The following is a 26,522-nucleotide window of genomic DNA, read 5'->3' as shown; positions in this document are numbered from 1 at the left end:
CTATAGTTCCACAGTATTTTGCAATGGGGCATGAAAATGGTATTATAACTCCTAAAATAGACTTTGTATAGATTTTTTTTAAAAAACAAAAAATCTCAGACACATCCCCTCTAAATTAGGAAAGAAACTGCAAAATCTCAACTCTATGTTGTAACCATGCCCATTTGTCAGATGCATCTGTGTCCTCATTAAAAGGCACAAGAAGAAATGGAAAACACATATACACACATACACCCACTTTTGTACTGAAGTTTCTAGTATTAGGTATAGCAATAATTCTCAAAGAGTATTGGGCACATCCAATACAATATTTCTCCAAGCAGCAATATACTGAAATGAATTTGATTATGCACAGATCCATTTGTTTCATGTAGTTTTGGAAACAAGCTTCTCTTTAGAATTATCCATTGTGTGTATGCAACATAATGTATGAACTACTGCTAAGAATGAGTTTGTTCAAGGATACCAATCTGGTCAGCAAGATGCTCAGGGTTAGAGCCTCAGAAAATACAAGGTAGAACTTGTCTCCATCTTTGCAATGGGTTGTTGAACTACTCCAAAATTTAATTGTGTCTCCTGCATAGTCCATCTTTTTTCTTTGGGGTAGGGTGGTGGTGGTGGAAGCTACACTTTTTTTATATAAATATGGATCCCAAAGGAAAATGAAAAGTAACTGTACCTCCCTTACAAGGCTATCCTGTTGAAGGAATCCCTTCTGAGTTTTATCTAGCACTTCAGCCATTAGCTTTACAAAGGATTGTGTTGCGCAGAGATAATTTCTTCAGCAACACTTTGGCATGTCAAGATAAGAAAAAAATTATCTGCTCCTACTTTTTGGATAGATGGGTGAAACTGGAGTCAGAAGGAGAGATTATTTCGGCCAAACCATTTATGTGATGAAAAACACAAAGCAGACTTTAAAAAAAAACCAAACTCACAAAATCCATCAAACTGAATTGTTTTCTGATCTTTTCCCCTCCTTTCCCACTTGATGCTTTGAAGTGATGGTTCTACTCAGAGATAACTTAAATCCTGTGCGTCAACTTGAACTGCAGCAGTCCCAGCTCTACATAGAATTGCTAAACCAATGATCAGAATGTTGCCTAGAAAATGGCTCATATGCCTCTTGGAAAGGGATTGTTAAGGTCTGTTGTTACAATTAGGCAGAATTCTGAAGATCCTGGGGCATCCCTCCTTGCATCTTTACTACTAATCTGGTATAGTAGAGGGAGGCTTGCTGTAACGTTATATCTTGTATTCACATTAATGTGCTTGCTATGCATTTTAAAACTCTTGTCTTCACTCTTTGCTGTACAGAAATGGGACATAAATTTCTGCCACTAGGCAGCAGATTTAAAGTAGCACAGCTCAGATAAGAATTTCATCAGAATGTTCTTTGAAGTAATCTGAAACAATCCTTGCTTGTGTACGCTGTTTATTTTTGCTGACATAATATTGTTGGCTGAGATATGTTTCATGTTTGATTATGTCTTGTGCTATTTTATTTGTCTAGTGTGCCATAAAACAATGGTGCCTTGTTGATTTATAGCATTTCATCTTACTGTTCTTTTAGGAAGCTGAAATGACAATCAAGCATTCCCCTCCTCCGCCCATTTCATCTCATGCAACAATACTGAATGTTCATGCTTTAGTTTGGCCAGCTTAAAAAATGCTAACAGGATCAGCTGGAGTAAGGAATCTGATGAGATGGAAAATGCTTCTTTCATAACTGATATTTGCTTTAGAAGGAAAGCAGCTATAATCATCATTATCCTTGACATGCCCCCACCTCCAATTGATATTAATTGCCCTTTTAAGAAAAGACTCATTAGATATTATGTTAAATCTATTTCATCTGGAGAAATATTTGCTAGCTTTAGAATATGTACTGTGGGCTTCTTATCTGAAGAGAGATTTCACATGGAGCCCCTTGTTCCTAATCTGATATTCTAATCATTGTACCATATTGACTGACTGTCCTCCTAGGTTTAAGAAATTATGGGTGTTGAAGGCTACACATCTGAAGGATACTGTTTAGGGGAAGGATTATTAAAACTGCCATTGCAACATTTGATAAAAGCCAGTGAAATCAATGGGAGTTTTTGTCACATTCTTTCAAACCTTGACTTAATGAGGTCTAGGGAAGCGGCTTGCTATATTGTACTTCATCTTTGTTCATATATTTTGGTCTTCTTTTTATAAAAGCTTAGTAAAGAAACTTTGTTAACTAAGCAAATCAATACACTAATCCCTGTACAAAAAAAACCCCATCTAGGTAGTTGAATCTCTTTACTGGGTGGGCTATTCTTGAGATTTCTTTTTTCTTACACAACAACTGTTCTTGCACCAGGATTGTTCTGAGCTGCAAGTTCCACTCAGGAAACTGTTCTTTTCAGCTACAATCTGTGATCCATTTTAATTCTTCCCTTGCTGTCCTTCTAAAAATGTATAGTTTGATTCCACCATAAGTTGATTATTATCATTTGTCTCACCTAAAAGAGTAATAAAGAATTATGAGCATAATAAAGCCCATGGAACTTCTCTTTTAAGATGTTCTCCCAGATTCAGAGTCTAGTCCTGAAAAGAGGGGGGAATTGCTCATTGAAAGACACACTGCAGTGTTTAAAGACTGCCTGCAGCCTTTTGTTGCATCTTTGAAGGATTCCTGGCTCTCCAAGGCTTCGATGGACCTTTACAAAAAGTTGTCCCCTTTGCGCAGCACTTAAGTTTCAAAGAAAACTTTATGAACTCTAGTAGAGGAAATCTTAATACCCAATTGCTCTGGTTTCTGAGAAGGGAGAAGAATTTGGGAGGACTATGTTTGAACAGAAGATATGCAAGTATGGTTCTAAGGCCAAACCATTACTCTGCTTTAGCTTAGCTTTGTTAGTGTTGGTCTATGATGCACCCATTGTGGCATGGTATTCCTAAAACAGTTGTCTGGAGACAATTTGAAATTGTCTATCCTGACTCTTCGTATTTTGAAGCGAGCAGTGCAGATTCTGTGTGATTGGCTTTATTTTGCTACCCAAGAACATGTTGGTAAATAGAAGGGTACTTTGGACTAAAGGGATCGACTTCATCCTGTCTTTCCATAAATTGACTATGGTATGTCAACCATTTATTTTAAATCTTTTATAGAAAAGAGACCATGTCATTTAAAAGGTACCGGTACTTCATGTAAATCGTGTATAGCTGATTTATGCATGTCTGTCGTGTAAGAGAGGAGAAATGAAAGGAATGCAAAACAAAAAGGTTTATAGTTAGTCTGTGGATAAAATCTCTGCTGCTTTTACAGTTGCAGACATGGATTATTAAGACATTTAATTCTCTTGTTCACAAGCAGTCCCTTGGTGGTGTGATGTTTTGTTGTTCTTCTAACTGCTTTTCTGGTTGTGCTTAGATCAAAGGAGATTGAGGCGGTGGGCTGCAATGGAGATGCAGCTTTCTTGGAAGTGCGAGTCCAACAGTTGGTGATAGAGTTCATACTGAACCATGTGGATGAGATCTTCAGTGACAACATTTGTGTCAGGCCAAAGGATAATGAAGGTAATTCCTTCTCAGCTATTTTCTCTTATATCAGCAATGACCTCTTTTGGCCAATAAACTTAATTCTTTCCAGCACATAATCTATTTACATTACTTTTACTATTTGGGTCTTGTGGGGTACTCATTCAGAACATCTGAATCCTGATTCTATTGAAAAAAGAAAACAGAAGAAGGAAATGAATGGCATCTATATGAATAATTTTTAAAACAGAATTTGACCATGAACTATTTTGATGTGACTAATATAAAGCCTGACTAATAGTGGACAAATATCTGCTATCTCAGTTTGTACAGTTAGTCCTCAACTTATGACCACAACTGAGCCCAAAATTTATGTTGTTAAGTGAGAAATTTGCTAAGTGAGTATTGCTCTATTTTATGACTTTTCTTGCCACATTTGTTAAGCAAATCACTGCAGTTGTTAAATTAGTAACACCATTGTTAAGTGAATCTGGCTTTCCCATTGACTTGTCACATGAGCCTGGGACACTGCAGCTGTCATAAATATGAACCAGTTGTCAATGTAATTCACATGACCATGGGGATTCTGCAACTGTCATAAGTGAAAAATGGCCATAAGTCAATTTTTTCAGTGCTATTGTAACTTTGAATGGTCACTAAATGAACTGTTATAGGTCGAGGACTACCTATAACTTTTTTGTCCTTTAAGACTTTTTAAAATTGCTTTCAGAACCATTAGTAGGTTTGGGAAGATGCAAGATTTACCAAACCCTTAATTTATGCACAAAAGGAATAAAGGCACAAAATCCTCAATTCACATTGGAACAAAAGTTCCAAATATTCTTATTCATTAAAGACTGAAATATGGGGATGTAGGGAGAAGTCTCAGTTTTCATTGCTCTCTTTTGTTGCTCTTTTCTCTTGATCTTGCAGTCTGATTACTTGAGAAAGCAAAGAGAGAGAGGATGGAAAAGAGAATTAGCAGCTGGGAGAACATTGTCCTAATGTATGTTGTTACAGTAACTCATCATACCAAAAAGGTATAGGAAAAGTCCTGAGATACTTGGTTAAAATTTATCAACTATTATAAATTGACATTTTAATAGGCTGGTGGGCACATTTTAATATTAGACAATACTGCCATCACTAAAATGAATGTCATGCAGTTTCTCCATCCACAGATTGATGGGTATGGCCTGTCATAAAGTTTCCATTTAATAGAAGATAGTGAAACTAGTGAGGTTGCTCCTGACATCACTAGTGTCTCAAATGTCCTCTGATCCCTGATTATTTTGTCTTGTTCCTGAGCATGTGGGTATATTTCCAAATAAAGTACCAAGTTGCAATCTCCACACTTATTTTTGCTAAGACTATTGTGAAGACCAGAAACCTTCTTGGGAAAAGAAATTATATTAGCAGCTGACACCTTGATTTTTACTTTGTCAGTTTCTGATACATCAAGTTTTGGATTAAAACAGTATTTTTAAAAAAACAAGTGAAGTATGGCAAAGAGTATATTTTATGCCAAGAAAGTTGTTTGCAAATATGTTACCACCTATGGGTGGTATATAACCCAGCCTTCTGCTGTTTCACTAGCTAGAACAGCCATCATGCTGAAAAATCAATTTAGCAGTAGTTCTGTCCCATAACAATCTTAAAAAAGAAAAAAAGGTGTAAATAGTACGGGCTCATAAGTTGCAGCTGCTGGGTGGACAGGCTGCTTTAAATTGTTCCTTTCTGGCAGCTGTTAGTGGCAAAACATTCAGTAAGGGATTATTTTCACCATATATCATGCGTAGTACTCAATAAAAGTTGCAGACCTGTTATAAGAATATCCTAGCTCTCTTATAAACTGTTTATATAAATGGTGTATAACATGATAAAAGCTTTCAGAAGAGACCATTTTAATAGTTTCTATATAATATTTAAAACAAGATCCAAATGTATTTAAAATTAAATGCAAAACCATTATTCAAATTGTATAATAACACAATCATTAGACTTTTTTCCCCTTTCAATTCAAGTCTATTCTGTTTCATTCTTGTTTAATCTGGGTTTGTCCTCCAAATGTGTTTGGAAGTGAGCTTTCTTTGCTATGGCTTTTCCAATAAATCAATTAATCACACAGCTAATTAGAAGAAATGCTAAAATGCCAATTTTGAAACTGGGAAAGGATTTGTGTGTGTGTGTGTGTGTGTTTTGAGTTCTAGGGCTGCAACTTCCTACTTCCTTCTAACAATAGCAGTCAGTGTTAAATAGGAAAAACAGCAACAATATTCAGAACAAATTTCCAAAATAATTTGGATGGGAGAGAAGAATTGCTTCATCTTCAAAACTAGAAAAAGACCTTAGTCTTCCCAAAGTTCAGCACAAATAAAGAACCTCATTTTCAGAAGATGCATGCCAAAGCACTGTGGAGTATGGCTGCTAACCAAGGGACTATTGGGGTAGAAGGCAGGGTGCTGGATTACATTATTGGGTAAGAAGTGAATTTGTTCAACAGTCACATTTGCAAACAATGTCACTGGGAAAGTTTATTCATTAAAGGCAGTACTTGAGAAGTCTAATGCTGTTCCATTTTTCTCTCCCATTCCCACCTTCCATCCCATCCCATCCCATCCCAAATTAGGCTAGATTCTAATGTATTTTCCTTCTGTTTTCCAGAGAATAAACTTGTGATGAAGAGCCTAACTTTACCTTCCACCTCTCTGCCAATGAAGCTGGTGAGCTTGGAAGAAGCTCAGGCCCGAAGCCTCTCAGCCTGTCACCCTGCCCGCAAAGAACGAAGGGAGAACAGCTTGCCAGAAATTGTTCCAGCCACAGGCTCCTTTTATCATACCGTCCTTGATCTACCAGACAGCAAGTAAGTGTTCCTTTTTTAAAATATCTGAAAACTGAACACAAAAGACAAATAGGGCCCTGAAAAAGCATATAAATTTAATAAATAAATAAATAAATATCATCCCAGGGTGTACCATTGTCTAACTGAGAGTTCCCCAATGTTTCCAGCTTTGCGGACCAGTGGGGGAAGGGGGAGAAGGGATGGTTCCAAATGAGTAGCTGGCAAATGCACACGCGCACACATAGCTCCATTTGCATGAGCAGCATAAGTGAGGATATGTGTGTCTGCTACTTGCATGAGGATGTGTGTGGATGCATGCTTGCATGCTCGCTGGCCATTTCCATGGCCCAGTTGCAATCCCCTCATGGTCCACTCGTGGGCTATGGCCCACGGGTTGGGGATCCCTGGTCTAACCTGCCTTCTTTGGTGCTTTGAGACATCTTGTTAGATGCAATTGGTGTGCAGCCAGTTTGCACCAACTATAATAGTGTACAGCCAAGCACTATCAAAGAAACACTCCATCACCGATTTGATAGTTTCCATGAGTAAGCTTAGTGCAGTTTTGGGAGGAAGAACCATATTCCCCAGCACTTTATAGATATATCAAAACTTGGAATATGTGCTAAAAATACATAGGCTTTTCCCATTAATTCTTCAACATTGCTGTGAGAAGGATAACATTAAGGCCCTTGTCAATGTCAGTACCTCCAGTATCAGGCAGACAGATGGATACAGGAATAGTTTTTCTGCTTTGCTTCATTTCAAATGTTTAATCAGCAGGAGTGGAAGGCAAAGACTTGAGGCACCTGTGATGAGACAGCCATCTACTGGTAACCTTTCCCAATTGCATTTGCAATATCTACCTTAATCTTCATTCTTTATTAGTGTAGCGTATTCAATATGTCTATATTTTACTCTTATGCATAGTTAGATATCGTTGAAAGATGGCAAAAGCTGTTATGTAAGACTTATGCTATCTAGCCTTAATGGAATTGTCATCAGTACTTTTTAGATACTTGTATTGCTGTTGGCATGTGACATTTGATCATGTTTCCATAATATAAATTAGGGTCTGAATAGCCACATCTTTGTATGAGTAATAAATTCTGAATCCCATAAAGCATTAGCATGAATGGCAGACTGTACTGAACTTAGAGGCCTGACATCAAATGTTATTTTACCCATACTTTTATTGGGTGGAGTTGGCCAGTCATAAAGGGCCATTTCCCACATCATACATAATATAACATATATAATTAGTGGGAAAGGGAAAGCAGTCATTTTCTGGGTCAAACTGTCTAGCCTCTTGGCTACTCTGATGGCAAGAGCCCTCTGTGTTTCAATTCAAAGCCTTCACACCATCTGCTACCTGATCATTTTTAGCTGGAGATGCTTGGGTCTTTCCTGGCTACAACTGTGAAAAGCGGTAAAATAAAGTCTGAGAGGAAATGAAGGCAAACAAAAAGGACACATTAAAAACATATTAATCTTAACTGTTAACCATTGCTATTTATTTACAGATCTTTGATTTTATCTTTTAGGAGAAAATTATCCACAAAGTCCAAGAAATGGAAGTCTATTTTTAATCTGGGGCGGTCAGGATCAGAAGCTAAGACTAAACTGAGCCGCAATGGAAGTGTGTTTGTTCGAGGACAAAAAGTCTCTGGTAAAGACTCCCAATGGCCTTCATTAATATAGCTTATCTTTTCTTCCTTAGCTTGGCCTTGCCTAACAGGAAAGAAAAATGTTCCAGCATTTTGCAAAAGATCATTCATGCTAATAAAGTAACAAGGATTAAAAACCAGTATGAATGATGCTTGACAACAGCAGGGGGGAGATTGCATATTTAACCTCTTGCATCATGCCAAGTATCGCTTCAGTAGGACAATAAAAGGCAGTCATATCCCAAAGCCTATGAAATTCTTGCTGTGAATACTGTCCATTATTTTACTGTGTTGAGCATGCATTTCTGAATCCGCTGAATGCATGCACAGGAAGAGGTCAAATGTGCGTCTGCCCAAGCTGTTACTAAGAATATGCCTAGGCCAGTCATTTTATTAAGGAGTCCCAGAAAATGTGTCCATCTCATCTTGTCTGGGGTTTCTGATTAGAATCCTTATGAGATAATCAGTATCTTATTAAAGAAATGTACTGGCTCCCCTCCAACAATCCTTGTAGAGCAAAGAAGATACAATTACTATAAGTAGCTTGAAAAAAAAATATTTACTACCAGACAAATACCTTACATGAAGTACAGATGTCCAAACAGTTGTCACAATGAGGAAGGATGAGGAAAATAATCCAGTCTTGATTAACAGCCCAACATTCTGCTTAGGGAGAAGATAGCGGGCTCCTTGAATAAAAGAACAATGCACAATTATTCATTGTTTATGAATAAGCAACTCAAAAAATATTTGCAAAAAACGTATCTCTATTTTGGCAGATAAATATACTGAATAAAACGTGCCTTTTTTCATTGTGCTAAAAAAAAAGTTAAGAAAGCATCGCACCTCCTATACCTTGCTAGCTGGTAAACCTTAGCTTTAGCTATAAATTAAAGCTAGAGCTGTATATATTCGCAGGATATTGAATCTTTTTTTGCTTTGCAGCTGCACTTGTTAACAATTTTCATTTCCGTATGTGTGGTTATATTTCAAACATTTTACACCCTTTCTTTCTACAGAGAAAGCAACCATTCGACCAGCTAAAAGCATGGATTCACTTTGTTCACTTCCAGTAGAAGGTAAGGCTTGGTCAGTGTGCATCAAATATGGAAAAGTCAAAGATTTACCCATTCTTTCAGCGTTTTTATAGGAGAAGCTAAATTTCTGTAATTTTGATGGACCTACTGGATATCTGTTTATATTAATCTGTTTATTTACTGAAAACATTTTGTGGGGTTTGTAGCCTGCAAATGCAGTCCTGTTCATAGAATCAGCAGGTTGGAAAACCACCAAAAAGTACTTAGTTGGGTTATGGTCAGAGAGAGTGTTGGAGTAGTCACTTGCCTTTCTCCATCATCTCCTTTTTCTAGATGAACTCATAGTTCAAGAAAAAAAAGGCAGGATTTTCACTATTGTTTATGCAAAATGTATTCAGTTGCTTGAATAAGAGGAGTTTCTTTTAGGATACTTTACTCAAAAATTTATGCAGTCTGAGAGATTTGTCAATCTTAGGACAATTTTCCAGTCTGTGTGGTATCATCTACCACTAGCGGAGGCCATTTTCTCATTGTGAAATTTATGAGATGAATAGGAACAACCTCTCCACAGTAATCCATGCTTCACAATCTCCTATGCTTCTGAGATACACTTTGTGTGGAGCTGCTGTTGAAGATGGTTCGGAGTTTGCAATCTGTGCCAAAGGCAGTTACAGACTTGTAGACTACAGTACTTAGTTAATGCAAGGCCACTTAATATAAATTCTTAATAAACTGCATTAGTTGACTCTGATCAACCCCAATTCAGAGGATTAATTTTAATATATAAAGCTGCAAATGGTTTAGGATTTGGTTAACCTCAAGGAATGCCTCTCCCTTTATTTTTGTTTCTGCAACATAAAACATCTTTTCAGAAATAGCCTGTTTTAGGGATCATCCAATTACTAGAGGAAGACTGGATTCATAGGAATGCCAACCACAACTGTGGAACTTATTTTTCCTCAGAAATTAGATTGTTGTCAGTGTTGAGATACTGGAGTTTTGGGTCTTGGATTAAGGAATTCTAACCAAACCTTTTGATTAAAAATTGGACCAATGTCAAAATAGGTTGATATTTCTTTTATTTTGATCAACATGGGAACATTTTTCCAGAGTGAAAGGTTGGTTATAAGAAATTATATTTAAAATTATATTTAAAACAATCTAGAGATAAACCTTATTGTGGTTATTACTACTTCAGAAAAATGTTTTGTGGCAAGCTGTTGCTTTAGTGCAGCAGTTCTCAACCTGTGGGTTGCGACCCTTTTGGGATCGAGTGACCCTTTCACAGGGGTCGCCTAAGACTATCGGAAAACATATATTTCTGATGGTCTTAGGAACCGAGACACCGCTCCGCATCCATCTCAGCATAGCCTCCTCTGCCATTTGCAGAGAGAGAGAGAGAGAGAGAGAGAGAGAGAGAGAGAGAGAGAGAGAGAGAGAGAGAGAGAGAGAGAGGCACTTTCGCTTCCCTTCTCTCTCTCTCTCAGGCAGACTTACCTCCTACAGGGCTCCTGATTGGCCTTGTGTCCTGGTGCCCCACCCCCTTGGAGAAGCGCAGCCAGGGCCTCACGGCCTTGGAGCTGCCCGGGGAAGCCCCAGGATACCTGCTGGAAGTGGCCCGCTGGAGGCTCCGCTGAGCAGGCCAGCCCTCCTGCAAGCCACGGCCCAAGGGAGACCAACCCCTGCAATCCCCAGCCAGCCCGAGCATTGGCCCCAGTGGCCGGGAAGGCGCACCGGAGTCCAGGCTGCTGGGAAGGAAGTTCAGCAAAGGTAGGAGAGGAGAGCCGCCTCCTGGCTTCCTTGCCATCCTCTTCCTCCTCCCCTTCTTCCTCCTACTGTCCCCCAGGCGGCTCGGGCAGGCACTAGGGCAAAAGGGGTGCCTGGGGGGAGCAGGCAGGCTGGCAGAGGGGCTGGCAGGGGCCAATGGCACCAGCCCCCACCGCTGCTCCATCAGATGGGCGGAGGGCGAGGCCGGGCAGCGCGGAGTCCCAGCTGGGACGGCAGCAGCAGTTTTCTCGCCCTTCTCCTCTCCTTCCTCCTGCTGCCCCCAAGGCAGCTCGGGCAGGCTCTGGGAGGAAGAGGGGTGCCTGGGGGGGAGTATCCAGGCTGGCGGAGGGGCTGGTGGGCTGCACAGCACCAGCCTCCACCTCGGCTCCATCGATGGATGGAGGACGAGGCCGGGCAGTGGCCGCAGCAGTGGCTGCCACTGCCGTCATAGCCTCTGCCTCCCGTCCTGCTCCCCCTCCCCGCCCGTTCAGCTGAGGACACGGCAGAGGCTGGGCCGGGGGCAGCGGCGGCCCCCGATGATGCTGCCATAAGATAGAGAGAGAAAGAAAGAGAAAGAAACAGAGGAAAAGAGAAAGGAAAGAGAGAGATAAAGAGAAAGAGAGTGGAAAGAAAGAGAGAAAGAGGGAGAAGAATGGCGCTTCTCCAACCAGGCTGGGCAGAACCAGCGGAGCGATCATCCTGCCCCCCCTCCCCAGCCAGCTGGATGGGGGGGTTGGGGGTCACCACAACATGAGGAACTGTATTAAAGGGTCGCGGCATTAGGAAGGTTGAGAACTACTGCTTTAGTGTATATCACACTAGTATGGGGGTAAGGGAGAAGAGGGAATAGTGAGAGAGTTTTTTCATATTTCTTCATGGGTGTATGTGAAATCCACTTTAATAGATTCAGAGATGAAGAGGGAGACAGAGAGAGTGAGGAAAGGTTGCAGAAATCCAGAGAAAGGTTGAGGAAAAATATAAATGGTTCTCTCATTTTCTTCCCTTTTTCACTGCCTCCCAAGTTTTATATTTCATCCTCTCCATCTTTTAAAACAATTTTATGGCTGGTGCCCTTGGCTTAGAAAAAAGATAGAGAATTGAGGAGGAAGTGGAACATACTCCCTTTACTCCAAGTTTCTCTTTTACTGAATGTAATTTTCCCTATCTCTGTTTCCAAATAGACAGTAGATGAAATCCATGACTGGGATACAGAATACAGATCTGCAGATACCAAAGCAGATCATGATGACTGCTTTTGAAATTATAATTGTAAAGGGGGAGAGCTTAGTGGTCTAACAGAAAATTGAATCTTGCCTAGCAAATAGAGTACAAGGAAAAGGCTCTCTTTAAGTCAGCCTGACTACTCTCAATAAAGTATTTACCACAGGATTATAGTATTTGTGAGCTGGCACAAGTGATAACCATATATCATAATTTCCCAATGCAAACTTTGTCATTTGTGTACTTGTATTTGATACAGTGATGCAAGTATGAAAGGCCAACATTTTCATCATGATGTTGCAACACAATTCTCATCATTTTTTCCTCATCATGGTTTGTACCAAGTGCTTATGTAAAAGATCTCCTGAAAGTTGGCTTTTTCTAGGCCATTATAAAGATGGACCAGACTTTTGAAGGGCATATTAATCTCTCTGTGCACTTTAAAAGAAATAGTGGATAGGACTAAAGAGTTCTATCTGGCCAAGAATTCAAACTAGCCTAGAATGAATAGTCGTGTAGTCCTTAGATAACTTCCAGATGTCCATTTTGATCCCAAAGTTGTACCATAATTTGTGGTATTAATTTTACTCCAAAGAAGCAAAATAGTATCAATCTACCATTATTTTTTTCTTTTAAAGTCTCTTTAGATTCTTCTTTTCCTGGTCCATAAATATGAGTGAGTCACTGCTTCACCAGACATGTGTCTGTGGCCATTCAATAATTAAAACAAAAAGAAACAAATTAATAAACAATGTATAATCCAGGCCAAAAAAAGATTGATGATCTATGAGAGATCAGACTGCCAAAATTCATCTTCGTTTTCTTCTATCCTTAGGAGAGGATGAAAAAAGTCATTTCAAGCGCACAATCATGACCGGAGGGTTTTTTGTTCCAGTGATGAAACCACAAGTGGGGGGACCTAGCAGCTCATTTGACCTCAGCAAACAGAACACAGAGTGGGATCTCAAAGGTGCTATGAAAGGAGCAGAGGGAGGAGCAGAGGATAATGCAGAGAACCATATTCCACAGCCAGCCCAAATGAAACCACTTCCTGAACAACTGAAGGTATTCCGCCCCATTGAAGACCCTGAGAATGAGCAAACGTCCCCAAAGATGTGCCGTATGTTCTATACTTCAAATGATGGGACACCCAATTTGGGATTCCATGGGACACTATTCCCCTTGGAAGCATCTCCCCGTCACCAACATAAAGCCTTGAATATCTCAGAGCCCTTTGCTGTCTCGGTACCCCTTCGAGTATCTGCAGTCATCAGTATCAACAGTACACCTTGTCGTGTGCCTGTTAAAGACAAAGCAGCTTTCTCTGGTCTTCAAGAATGTTCTTTTCTGGGAAAAGAAAGTGCTGCCTCTTTAGTCCCTGAAGATGACAACCATGACCAATTAGAGCATATAACAGTAAAGGAAGAAAAGAAGTCTGAGTCCAAATCCATAACAGGTAAGCTTAGAATAAGGATTGATGATGTTCCAGGGGATGTTGAACAGCTTATCTCTAGCATGGCAAATGATCAAAAGTATGAGATTTATAATCCAACAACATTTGATAACAGTTGTGCACCCTGACTTAGAAAAGACTGTAGTAATTTGTTCACAACAGAGACCCCCAACATGGATAATAGAAAATATCTGAAATATTGAGAGCAAAATATTTGCCACATGTGGTTTTTCACAACATTGCTTTCTTGGTGGGAGCATACCAATAAAAAGTGTCAGTTTTCCTGAGTACCTATTGCTCTCTCTGTCCATCCATTCCTTTATTCTTTTTGCTAGTGAAAACTTAGATATATTTATAGTGGTTAAAAAAACTAAAATTGGCAAAAGAAAAGCTAATTAATAGAAAAAACAATCCTTATCATAATTATGAATAGCAATTTAAAATTGATATACTCCTTCAAGCTTGTTAAATCACAGAACAATGCATTGTGGCATCTTAGCATTTTTATAATATAGAGATTTTTCAAAATAATAGATATCAATCTTATATCCTGGCTCTATTCTTTAAAATCAGAAAAGTAAGGTATTTTTTCCAGTTACATAAAATTGTTAAAAATATCCTGTGGAACAGAGTGCCTTTAGGAACACATGGGTGACTTTGTATTGGAGATCCCAGAGCTTGAGGATGTTATGAAAACCTTGCCTGCAGTGATACAGCTGGAGTGATCTTTTTACTTAGTTATTAATGGAACAAAAGGGAAGTCTCAGTAGTAGACTGAAATTAACTGTCAAACAAGTTATTACGTGTACTTGGAAGAACATGAACACAGAAGGAAGTTTTAGAAAGGATCAATTGAGGCAGGAAAGCTCCTGGCAAGTAATGGGTTAAGCTTCCCAAATTGTTTTCCTCTCTAAATCTCTTTTCATTAAAAAATATAATAAAAAATCAGAGTGTCGCATTTTATATGTTTATTATATATATCTAGATTTCCTCTTAAATCAGATTACTGCAATATCCTGAACCTCTAAAGCAGATGCTGGCAACACAGTTTCCAAGAGTTCCAGGGCGTCTATTACATTCTAAAATATCTATAATGATTTGCCAAATAAATGAAATAATGTTTTTGAATAATTAAATGGCCAATTTTCAAAGATTCTGGTGTTCAGAGACTTCATGGCCAGTTTTCAGAGAGGTATGTTCAAATCTATGCTTTAGCGTGCTTTTTCTTTGGACAAGTAAACAGAAAGAAAAACAGCCTCAAAAGGAAACTTCCAGACAGATATATATGTCCAGGTATGAGATCTCATTAAATGCTAGACTTCTTGTATAGATGTCACAAGAATCCAGTGTGAGGTTGCAAAGATAATGATCTCATGAAAATTTAGGCAATAAAAATAGTTATGCCATCACTGAAGTTAAAAGCTTGAAACTGTTAAAAAACTGTATATTTAGAGATGTTGGAATGTGAAGGATCATGACTCCTTGCCAAAGCATACACTATATATGTAAAAGAACCCAGATTCAGTATGTGCCACTTTCAGTGAGATGGCAATAATGTTGAATGTACTGTATGAAAAATACTGGAGGAGCAAGAATAATTATTGGCAAAATGTAGCTAGTTTCATGTATCTGTAGAATGTTCAGATCAGGGGCACACCAGTATATACTGTAGAGAAGAAATCATGGCTTATTACATATAATTACGCTGCCAAGCATACTTAAAGGGCATTGTTCATCTCACAGCTGTATAATAGTTCAGGCACAGTTGACTTCAAATTATCTGTCCTTAAGATAAACTCAAATTGAGAAGTGCATAAATCCAGTAACAAAATAAAGACGGCTTCCATTCATAACCAGAATAGAAAATCATTTTCATTTTGAAAACCAGACATATATATGTCTGGAAACTTCCTTTTCAGGCTGTTTTTCTTTCTGTTTACTTGTCCAAAGAAAAAGCACGCTAAAGCATAGATTTGAACATTTCCATTTGCTGTTCTATGCAGATTCATTCTGAAGAAAGATGTCTGATTAATTCGCTAAATTTCATAAATGCATGGACATTCATTGTTGTAGACATGGTTGAATAGTGCCACATTTTAAAAGAGATGGGTTGTATATAAGCTTATTGAAATTATGGTTAACTCTGTGTTGATGTGTAGCTAGACACTTCCACAAATCTCTTGGAAACTTGGGGCTGTGATAATCTATGTCTCCACAAGGTGGTTTTATTACTTATTATCACATGGGTCTTTAATCAACCTCTTGAAATCAACCACAGCTGATTTAGTTATCATGAAGAGGCCTTTTGATTTGCGAAGATAAAATACATCCATTCATGACAGTATAGTAGGGTTTCTATCTTTTTTAGTTTTTTAATTAAAGTTTTATAATGCATATAAAAATAACACAAACTAATAACAAAAATGGTAAAGAAAACAAAAAGAAAGAAAAAAGCAATAATACAGAAACCATAAAAAATAGAAAGAAGATTCCAATTTGTTTGCATCAAATAGCAATACAATTGCAAAATTCACCCTTATTCTATTATTACAAAACAGCTTACTTTTTTCTATTATCCAGGGTTTTTTCATCAAAATCACAAATCATAAGTACATTTTTTTTCTGTTTCATGCAAAAAGTCCATAAATTTCCAGTCAGCCAAAATGTTGACATTGTTTTTTTTCTCTAATCAAAGAGATTAATGTAACTATCTCCACTAGTTCCATAATATTCACACACCATTTCTCCATTATAGCTTGTGTCAATTGTTTCTACTTTTGAGTATAAATAATATCATTCCGCAACTTTTTTTTCCAATTGCTTTTCCATTAGTTCCCAAATGAAAAGTCTCTGATTTCAGCTGTACTTTAACCTTTAAAATCTTCTGCATTAATCCATGTATTTGTATCAAAAATGTTTGGCTTTCTTACATACCCACTAAGCAAGATAAAATCTCCCATCTTCTTCATATTTTCAGCAAAGGTTTGAAAAACCTTTATACATTCTAGATAATTTCTCTGATGACAAATATAAATGATACATCATTTTATAAAAAGTTAGGTCTGAAATTAGAATGTAATGTAAATTTCAGTCCTTTCAACCACATATTTTCCTATAGTTCAATTGTATCTTATAGTTAATTTTTTTACTCATTTTATTATACATTCTTTTAACTTGGTCTTCTACTGTTTCATATTTCAGCAAAAATTTCAGAAATGACATGTTCATCAGAAAAGACAGTATTCTGTAGCTTTCAGCCCCAGATAAGGTTGCCTACCAGTTTGAAGCTGCCATCCCAGTATGATACCTTCCAAATAACACTGGAACTATCGCCATATGCAGTCAGTCTCATATTGAGGAACATTGATTTAGAATAGTTGGCCTTTTAATTATACAGTTTCTTCATCTTCTTTTGATTGTTTTGTTTTCTTCTTATAAGATGTGTATATCTGCCTTTTGTTCTTTATATAGATTCTACTATTGAGAAAATTGCCATTGTTAAGAAGCTGGAGTCTGTAAGTATCCCTCAAGCAACAGTGGAGACAATGAGTGGTGGCAACAACTGCAGCCAACCTTTAAAAGATAAGCTCCCCCTGGAACAGGACTCCCTGGTTATAATTTCTGCAAGCCAGCAGCAGACAGATAAAGCAAGTCAAGACCAGTTTGAGGCTAAGGACATATCAGAACAAATTTGCTGGCCAACGGAGCTATCAATAGATAAAGCAGAAGATAAATCACATCTAAAGGAATTGGTAAGAAAAAGTATTGAAAGCCTTCTTTGGATGTTATGTTGTTTGCTATTTTGCTATTTTATGAAAAAGACATCAACTATTCTTTTCTCAAGTATCATTATTGATACCACCTGTAATACTGGACATTTTTACACAGTGTATTCCAGATTTAAACCTCTCCCAGACTGAATCAGGGTGATTTGGACATAATAAATATATAAATTCATCCAAAGTCAATTAATTTGATTCTGAATTAGCTCTGGCTTTCACTAATGATTGTGAGTTTCATATGTATACAAACACACTGCAAGGTCTAAGAATTGATCCAAAGATAATCTAAAAAATGTCTTTCCACAAAACCCAAAGAAAAGCAATGTTGTTATTCAGAAAATTTTCAGATTGCATGGATAGGCACACCTCTAGTCTATTTGTAACTTTCTTCACATTTGTCCATTAAAAGATAGAAATATATTGGTCTGATTTTCATCTCAGAAGGGTAAATAAAATGTCTGAAAATGTTATTCAGTTCCACAAATAAATAAATTAGTCATTTGAGTGCCCTCCATAATACTGTTGTTGTTGTTTTTTTTACAAGAAACCTCTGGACCTTTTTTTTAAAACTGAGCTGCCTTCATCTTCTATTAAATTTCAACTTCAACAAATTTTCATCCAATTAACTGAACATTAAACAAAATAAAACCCTACAGCTGTTTGTTCATTTTTAGTAATAGCCAAGAGGGGATTCAAATTTGAGATCCAAATTCAATTCAGTCCCCAAAAAGAACTGAGGCATTCTAAATCAACTAGACTAGAACTATTTGGGGGGGGAGGAATCAAAGCTCTTTTTCACTCATCACTTACTAATAACTCCCAGCCTTGCTTCCTTTGATTAAAAAAAGCCCCACAAGTCTTTTTTTCTTCTTCTTTGCCCCGAAATGTGGTCATTGCCAAATGTTAAAGCCACCACACCAAAGTTACAGTTTTGATCCCAATTTTATGTTCCCTGCAAATAAATTTATCACTACTAAACAACTACTGTATTTTTCCGTCTTTAAGATGCACCCTTGTATAAGATGCTCTGGCAGGTGAGTTTTTCTGCACCGATCAGCTTTTTGGCAGAGCGCTGAACAGCTGAGCTGACAAATCCAGAAGTTCGGCCAGCTGATGATCTTGCCCCCTCCTCCCTCCCGTTAATGGTAAGCCCACAGGGGCTTGACACCTGCACCAGGCAGCATGGCAACCCACACAGGCATGCCCTGGGCTGCAGAGGTTGCCATTATTTTTCCGTGTATAAGACACTGAATTTGTATAAGACACACCTGATTTTTGAACAGGGTATTTGCAGGAAAAAGTAGCGTCTTATACATGGAAAAATATGGTAGTTCATGCTATTTCCTCTGAATTGGATTTCCTTTGGGACTGTTTTCAGGATTATTTGGAAACTTCAGTTAAATTAAAATAGAACTGCAAAAATGGACTGGCTAGTACGAACCCTTGATTCCATTTCACTGACTATAGGTTCATTTCTAAGTTTAAGTCAAGGCTGCTGAGCTGATTTTTAAAGCAGTGAATGGTTTGAAAACAAATATCTCAAAGGAAGAGTCTTCCTGATGTGTCTGTCATCTTTCAAATTCGTCGTTCAGGATTTTTGCCAAGATGAGTGAGCTTGATTAGCCACAAAGTAAAGGCCTTTTGTCTCTTTCCAGGGAGGCATATTTGAGCCTCCTTTAATTTACTGTCAAGGTCAAAACATTCCTCTTTATTAAAAATGTAAAAATAATGTAAAATATCTATAATGTATATATGTATTTATATCTATATTTAGTGTAAAACATCTATAACTTGCAGTAAGTGAGCCTTTTTAGTATCTCTACAATGCTACTTATTAATTGTACCCTAGCTAATTTTATATTTTTAATAGCAGCATTATCTGTCATGAAAATACCAGTTAGTGAATGGATTGAAGTAAAATAAATAACTGAAAAACTTTATATTAATCAGCATTCATAGCTGATTTTCAGATATCTACAGTACACCTGCCCCAAATTCTTCAGCCTATTGACCCCCTTCATGAAACTTCATATTGCTCATTGATCTCCAAACATGTATTTTATGAAAATAATTTAAATACTATTTTATCTAATAACACTATGAATAATAACTATGAAAATGGATAGTCCCATCAATCCTGGGGACGGTGGGCTAATATTCAGCACTTTGAAGAACCCTGGCCTAACAGTTTTGTTTCTTCTCCTTCAAGTCAGCATTGACTCTTGGCAACTGCCTGGACAATTGCCTCTAGCTTTCTTGGCAAGATTTCGGAAGTGATTTGCCATTGCCTTCTTCCTAGGACTAAGAGAGAGTGATCGACCCTCAACTGGCTTTGAATCCCTAATGCGGGATTAGAACTGATGATTTCCCAATTTCTAACCTGGTGTCTCACCACTACACTGATTGTTTGGCCTAACAGTATACTGAAATTACCTTGTTGGGAAGATAGTTGATATATTTCTGCATTTGCCATAGTGTGATCTGTACAGGAGACTCCAATAATAAAATATTGCAAAATATTGCTCCTATTCATAGATCATCTACAGACTACTCCATTTTATTTCCCTGATCATTTTTAGCTCTTAAAATACCCAGCTACTAAAGAGCTATGGTTGAAAATAGTTGTCTTCCTGGTGTCATATATGTGAGCTCCCTGGATGCATGTTAGGTTATTCTGTGACACAGAATGCTGGAATAAAAAGATATTTGGCTTGTTCCAAAAAGTCTCATTTATATGTTCTTAGCCTATTTCTAATTTCATACTTATCAAGATTAGAACTATGTTAGGGTGTCACATTTTATTAACTTTTGGCATTATAATCCTCAAACTTGATCTTCACATTGACTTTGAGGGAGGAGCCATTATGGAGTTTCAGATTATGTAAATCCAAATCCACTGAAAATATTATAGTTTATTGAAATAGTATATTAGTTGCTGATTTATTCCCACTGTATCATAGTTTTCAAATATGTGCCTCATTTTTAACATTTGGTTTCTACAAAGCAGGATGGACAAATAGCAAGATTTCTGTCTTCAATGGAAGAAAATGTCATTTTAGCATTATTTATTTAATAGAATTTGAATGTATATGGTTTTTAATGAAAAAGGATAATGGAAGATCTGGAAGAACTTTTCATTCTTTCAATAGGACATATGCTTAGCTGTTATTCTAAAACTTCTATGTAGTTGTTCCAAAGGTGCTTTTTCACAAGGCAACTGAACTTTCTTGTTTTTTCTTTGAAGATGTTTCACTTCTCATCCAAGAAGCTTCTTGGATGAGAAGTGAAATGTCTTCAAAGAAAAACAAGAAAGCCCAGTTGCCTTGTGAAAAAGCACTTTTGGGATAACTATGACCTGGTTGACTGAGAATCTCCATAGACATGCTATATAGTTGATTTTAAAAAGCGCCACAACTTATAAAAAGCAGCTATATGATCTAGATGATTTTTCTTTTTCAGGTGGTTGATGATCATTCCAACACTGTGATGAAACCACAGTGGCCAGATATTCAACAAGAGCTGAAAATTGTTGAATCTGAAGAGGAGTTTTCATTTACTGGAAGTACTCTAAAGACAGATGAACAACAACAGGAGTTTAAACCAAGTCTTACATCTATTGTATCTTCAGAAGCCAAGAGTTTAGTGTGTAGTTCTCTTCTGCTCCCAACCCCTACCAAAGAGGAAAACCTAATTGGAGATCCATTGGCTATATCTGACATTCTTTCCAAAGAATCAAAAGATGTACAACTTTACAACTCTGAGCCATTCAGAAAACAGAGTAATATTTCCTTCACCTCAGTGAAGCTGCAAAATATTCCACGTTCAAAAAATTGTCTACAAGATGATAACACTAAAAATGACCTCCCATCTCAATCCCAAAACTGGAAGTTTCCATCAGAACTAGAAGAAAATGCAGCTTTTTCAACAGACAGGTCATCATATTCCAAAGAAAAAAATTTAGACCAGCCAGAATGTGAAAGTAAGAATTGGCTTCTTCAAAGGGAGAAAAAAGTTGAAACAACAACCCAGTTAGAAAAAATCAGTGACACAAATTCAGAGAGAGATCTAGCCAATTCAAAGATTCAATGTGGAACTGAAGTCCCATGGGTCAAAGAAGGCAGAATGAATGATCAAAACTCTGTTAATCAATGGGAGGAAGATACACAGAATAACCATGTCCATAGTTTAGAATTGCTAGAGCCATGGGAAGATCATCAGTGGGTCACCAGTCCTCTTCATTCTCCTACCTTGAAAGAAACTCAAGGAAAGGCACTTCAGGAGTTTCAGCCACAGAACCAAGGAATGACCCAAAGTCATTTCAAGAAACCATGTTTCAGTCGTAGCTTTTCCTTAGACAGCAAGGATTTTTTGAAAACTCATTGGGCTATAGAAATACCTTTAACAAATGCAAATGAGGAACAGCTTTGTGGTGACCTAGAACAAGGAATGAAGGAATATTCACCAGGACAGTGGAAAAAAAGTCTTCAGAAAGCTGAAGCCTGGCTGAATTGTTTAAAGGAAACTTCAAACTCACGTGAAACAAACATGAAATATCTAAGTCATGAAGCAGGCTTTGCAGCAACAGAGTTGCCTTCTGGTCTTGAAGGATTGCCTAGTATTGCCTGTAAAGCATTGGTTGAGAAGGATGTGCCTAAAGATGAAAAAAAACAAGAAAACATGAAGCTAGATTCTCCTTTGTCACAATTTAATACTGAGATCAGTTTATTAAATTCAAACTGCACACGAAGGCAGGCAACTAATATTCAACCGAATGACAGACCTGGAGTTCCTATCATGAAAGGACCATATTGTACTAAAGAGCTGCAGATCAATAAAGGAGAGGATATTCCATGTAAAGGAAAGCCAAGACCCTCTTCTCTCAACCTGGATTCTGTCCTTCCACTTGCCAGCCTTTTTAATTTTGACCACTTGTCTTTCCCCTCTTCACCCAGGCACTTTCTCTGTGGGCAGAAAGAAACTAAATCTAGTGATTCTGCACCATCCCTTTCTGTTGCTTGTCCAAGTGAAAATAAAGCTGACCTTTGGGGATCACACTTTGATCCTCAAGACTTAGACTTAGAATACATAATGATGGCTCATGCTACCACTGGTCGTCGTAATTCTGCCCCTGTAAGTGTTTCAGCAGTAAGAACATCTTTCATGGTTAAGATGTGTCAGGCTCGAGCTGTGCCAGTGATTCCACCAAAGATTCAATATACCCAAGTTCCCCAGCCTTTGCAGGCACAAAACCCCAACTGCAGAATCTCACTGGCATCAGAGAATAAAGAAGCAGAAGTCAAGAAAATTCTAATCAAGCCAGTTCAAAATGCTCAGGGTCAGCTGCAACTTCCAAAGAGTCCATCACTCGATGGGATGGGAAAAGAAAACAACAGTACATTCATTTTGGATTCAGCTGCAGCTAGAAAAGCAGAACCATCTTTTTCCAATCATAATAATACTCAGGATGCACCAGTTCTTCGGCGAAAGAGAACCTCTGAAGGAGAAACTACTGGAGATACTCCACAGTCCTCAAAAATGGAGAGGCCATCTGGGGTTTCGAAGCCTTCTTACAGATCTAGACCAGGAAGACCTCAGAGCCTTATTCTATTTAGTCCTCCCTTTCCTATCATGGACCATCCCTCTTCTGCAGACTCTAGAGTATTGTTATCTCCCATAAGAAGCCCTACACAGACCCCTTCTCCAAGTCCAATTTCCAATGATTTATTAGGACCAGCCCCAGAGGGTGTCACTCTTCGTAACAAAATGACTATTCCAAAGAATGGCCAAAGGCTAGAGACATCTACAAGTTGCTTTTACCAACCACAGAGAAGGTCTGTAATTCTGGATGGAAGAAGCGGGCGTCAGATAGAATAATGCCTTCCCATTTCTCTTCCCTGGTGGATGAGATATACTAGTAACACTGAGAACTATGAATATGATGCTATTATTGCTAAATGCTTCTTACTAAAAAAGTAATTGTTGATTTCAACAATCCTTAACTTTATATTTTGTCACATTTAATAAATGAAATTATCCCACAGGTGAAAACAATATTTTACTGAAAGGAAAGGCAGAGGTAAAAGTTGTCTAGAAATGTATTCCTTTATAAGATGCTCTATTGCTTCAGCTTCCCACCAACAGATACAAATCATCTCAGCTAATGTTCCTTTTCATGATCTTGCTTATTGCCTTCCTATAATGTTGAAATGCTATGTATTTGGGATTTCTGTTGAAATATATATTAAGAATAGCAGACCTGCTCCATGTATCTATATACAGACCTAAAAGGAGCATTGTAAAAAGAAAAATGTGCACACTGGTCATTCAAATAAGTGGGGAGAGGAATGCTGATATGTTTGAGGGAAACCTATTTTGATAAGCTATTATTATTAAAAACACCAATTATATCTTACATTTCTCTAAATGTTTGATGGACTTTAATACTGATTATAGAAAATTGTACAAATAGTCATACAATATAAAATACCTGTTCTGTCAGTGATTGGAAGATTTATTAATGTAATAGTAGGGATTGAACTCACTCCAAATGATTTTCATCCTCCTCCAAAAACATTAATTTGCTATCTCTGTAGCAGTGTCACTTTTGGTAGCTGCTAAATGGAGTGATAGACCAGTCATAATAAGCTTCAATCCATTTATTAGAATATCATAGTGTACTGATGTTTATTGAAGACATTATAATATGATTTTCTCTACACCAGCCTCAGTGTAACTGCTTTGCAAATGAGACTGAATTTAAGTTGCTACTCAACGTACTCAACACCACGTCAATAAGTGGCACAAACTAAATTTCAATTAGTAAATAAATTCCAGCCCAAATGTCTGGTTGCAAGTTATTAAAGCAGAATTGGGGGCCTGAAGATCTTTCAAGAATGACTTACATGTGTTAGATTTTGTTTTCTCATTGATTTTCAGTATCATAGTCTAGAAGCACATTTTCACAAAACACAGTTGAACTAGAGCTAGGGCAGAAAATATGTAGACAAGTGATGTTGTGACTGTTGGTATACATATAAAATACTGAAATAGCATTTATTGTAATTTCACTAATACATATTTTGATACATGTATTTCTACCTAGAATTCCAACTTTGATTTTAAGAATAAGTTGTTTCACATAACAAAATGAGTACCTTTTACTTATGAAGTCTATTATAAGTCCCTAGTTTTTTTTTTTACTTTTCAAGACAGTTTGAAATAATAGCAAAAGGGGATTGGCAGTTCTACAACATTGTGGATCTCTGTTTATAACAGAGAAATGGGTGACACTGTCTTTATTTGCACATTGTTATTAACATAAAACCATATTTCTGATTTAATCAAAGAGAAATTCAGCTGAAGACAATTTGGATGCTATGGATTTTTAACATTCATTTTGAGAATAAATCTGTTTCTCCATTTTGGGAAACATGGAACAAGAGGTTCTGCTTTTTGCATGCTTGGATTTGGTCAAGGCTTGGTATGCTTCTTATCAGAGTTGGCAAAGAAGAAAAAACAAGGTGCACTTTTTTCCCCTTGTCCTGTAATGCCCAAGGACAGAAGGAAGTTCACTGAGGACTGTCATTTTTGGTGGAAGAAAGAATAGGTTAATGGAATAAAACAGAGTGCTGAATTAGAAGGAAAGTTGTTAATATATTATACCATTTCTGGGATAACAAAAATAAGTCACTTGCTCATTGAAGAAAGAGTTGCAGTACTCACCTGTGGGATGGTTTGTTCTTTTGCTTAAATAATGCCTAGGATTTGCTTTAAGCAATGTATATTGGCTATTTTCCTAGTGACAGATATATTTTCTAAAAGTGTGCTATAGAAATATATTAAAATCTAATTAAGAACCTAAGAAGTTGTGCATCTCTGAATCTTGGACAAAACCAATGTTTAGAAATTAGGCTTTGTTGTAAATTCCTCTTGTATAAGCTTTCCACACTTTTGATAGAGAAAGAGCATCAATTGCTCAGTCCACTAGCCATGGAGTCTGCCCTTCCTGATCTTTTCCCCTGAAATTGTTCTTCATATCAACACAGGATTTTACCAACTATTGCTAAGCTTATCTGAAACAGATCTCGCTGAAAAACAGTAAATCTGTCAATTATTTCATGACAATTGTCTCTGTAGTGATGGTTAAGAGTTGTGTTTATGAGATGAGAGATGTGAACAAGAAGTTAGGAAGGTGCTTGTATATCACTCTGCATCCTTAGCACTGTTTTGCTTCAATTTCTTGTCAGATTCAATTCTTAGATGTGTATACATACACACACACACACACAATTTCAGTTGAGATTGGGGACATGGGCAATTCTTTAAAACTGATGGGATTCTTCTTCCATTGTGTTCTAAATAAGGCCTAACTTTGGGGGGGGGGGTTAGGAGTGGAGGAAAAGGTAAGGGCTGAATTTGATTTTTCAGTGGCATGCTGAGAACAACACTCCAGAAGTTAGATCAAGGATAAAAATAAAATAAAATTGATTTCATTTAATTCAAAAGTGGATTCGGTTAATGCTTTTTTACATTCATTAAATGAAAAAAATGTTCCCAAGCATTTTATATTTTTCTCCCTTCTTTCATAGTATTAATTACAGCTTGTTGGCAACTTTTGAAGGCTCACATCCACTGTAGTCAAAGCATTCAAGGGCCATGTATGGCTGTAAGGTCTCAAGCTGTGCATCTTTGCTGTATATGAAAAATACTGTATGCCATGTTAGATTGTTTATAACATTTTAACTAACTTTTTAACATACAAGTATATTTTTTCAACATTTTGTTTCTGATAATTTTACTAAAACAAAACAAATTTAAACTGAGGATAAATCCCTGTTCCTTGCCACCCCTTCCTCTCCCTGAAGAAATTATGAATCATTTTTTCCTATTGCTTTCAATTTGAGAGGGGGGAACCAAGTCCATTACTGTGAGGTCTGAGCTTTGTATGAATGCATTGAATTTCATTTAATCATCATGATGAATATTGTTTTCACAGAGTGCTGCTCTTCTATTTTAGGGCTTTCATCATTTGGAAATTTTGCCAAGTCTCAACCATGAGATTAAACTGGAGTTTTTATAAAAACTAACTTGTGTCTTAGTGTTGTTTTGGCAATGTACATATTTATTGTGCTCTAGTGGAGAACAAAAGATGTTTACTTTTGTCATTTCTGTTATGGTCTTCCTTATTCGATTAGCTAAACCAGAAATGGAAAACCTGTGAACTTTCCAGATGCTTCTGAAATTTAA

At 37.4% G+C, this 26,522-nt stretch overlaps 1 protein-coding gene across 1 annotated transcript in view; it reads left to right on the top strand.

Moving 5' to 3' along the window:
- The window catches only part of ARHGAP31 (Rho GTPase activating protein 31), a 99,477-nt gene extending 73,119 nt beyond the window's left edge, over positions 1-26,358 (top strand). Inside the window, exons 6-12 of the mRNA XM_039327333.1 lie at positions 3,404-3,549; positions 6,175-6,373; positions 7,894-8,018; positions 9,036-9,095; positions 12,877-13,497; positions 16,966-17,246; positions 20,736-26,358. Of these exons, the coding sequence (XP_039183267.1) occupies positions 3,404-3,549; positions 6,175-6,373; positions 7,894-8,018; positions 9,036-9,095; positions 12,877-13,497; positions 16,966-17,246; positions 20,736-23,150 (3,847 nt within the window). The 3' untranslated portion in view covers positions 23,151-26,358. The remainder of the gene's footprint in view (positions 1-3,403; positions 3,550-6,174; positions 6,374-7,893; positions 8,019-9,035; positions 9,096-12,876; positions 13,498-16,965; positions 17,247-20,735) is intronic.
- The last annotated feature ends 164 nt before the right edge of the window (positions 26,359-26,522 follow it).

The sequence above is a fragment of the Crotalus tigris genome, unplaced genomic scaffold (assembly GCF_016545835.1).
Source record: "Crotalus tigris isolate CLP2741 ecotype Arizona unplaced genomic scaffold, ASM1654583v1 scf7180000024359.8030256, whole genome shotgun sequence".
Taxonomy (NCBI): domain Eukaryota; kingdom Metazoa; phylum Chordata; class Lepidosauria; order Squamata; family Viperidae; genus Crotalus; species Crotalus tigris.
The sequence above is the reverse complement of the archived record's forward strand: the minus strand, read 5'-3'. Positions and strand labels throughout refer to the sequence as shown.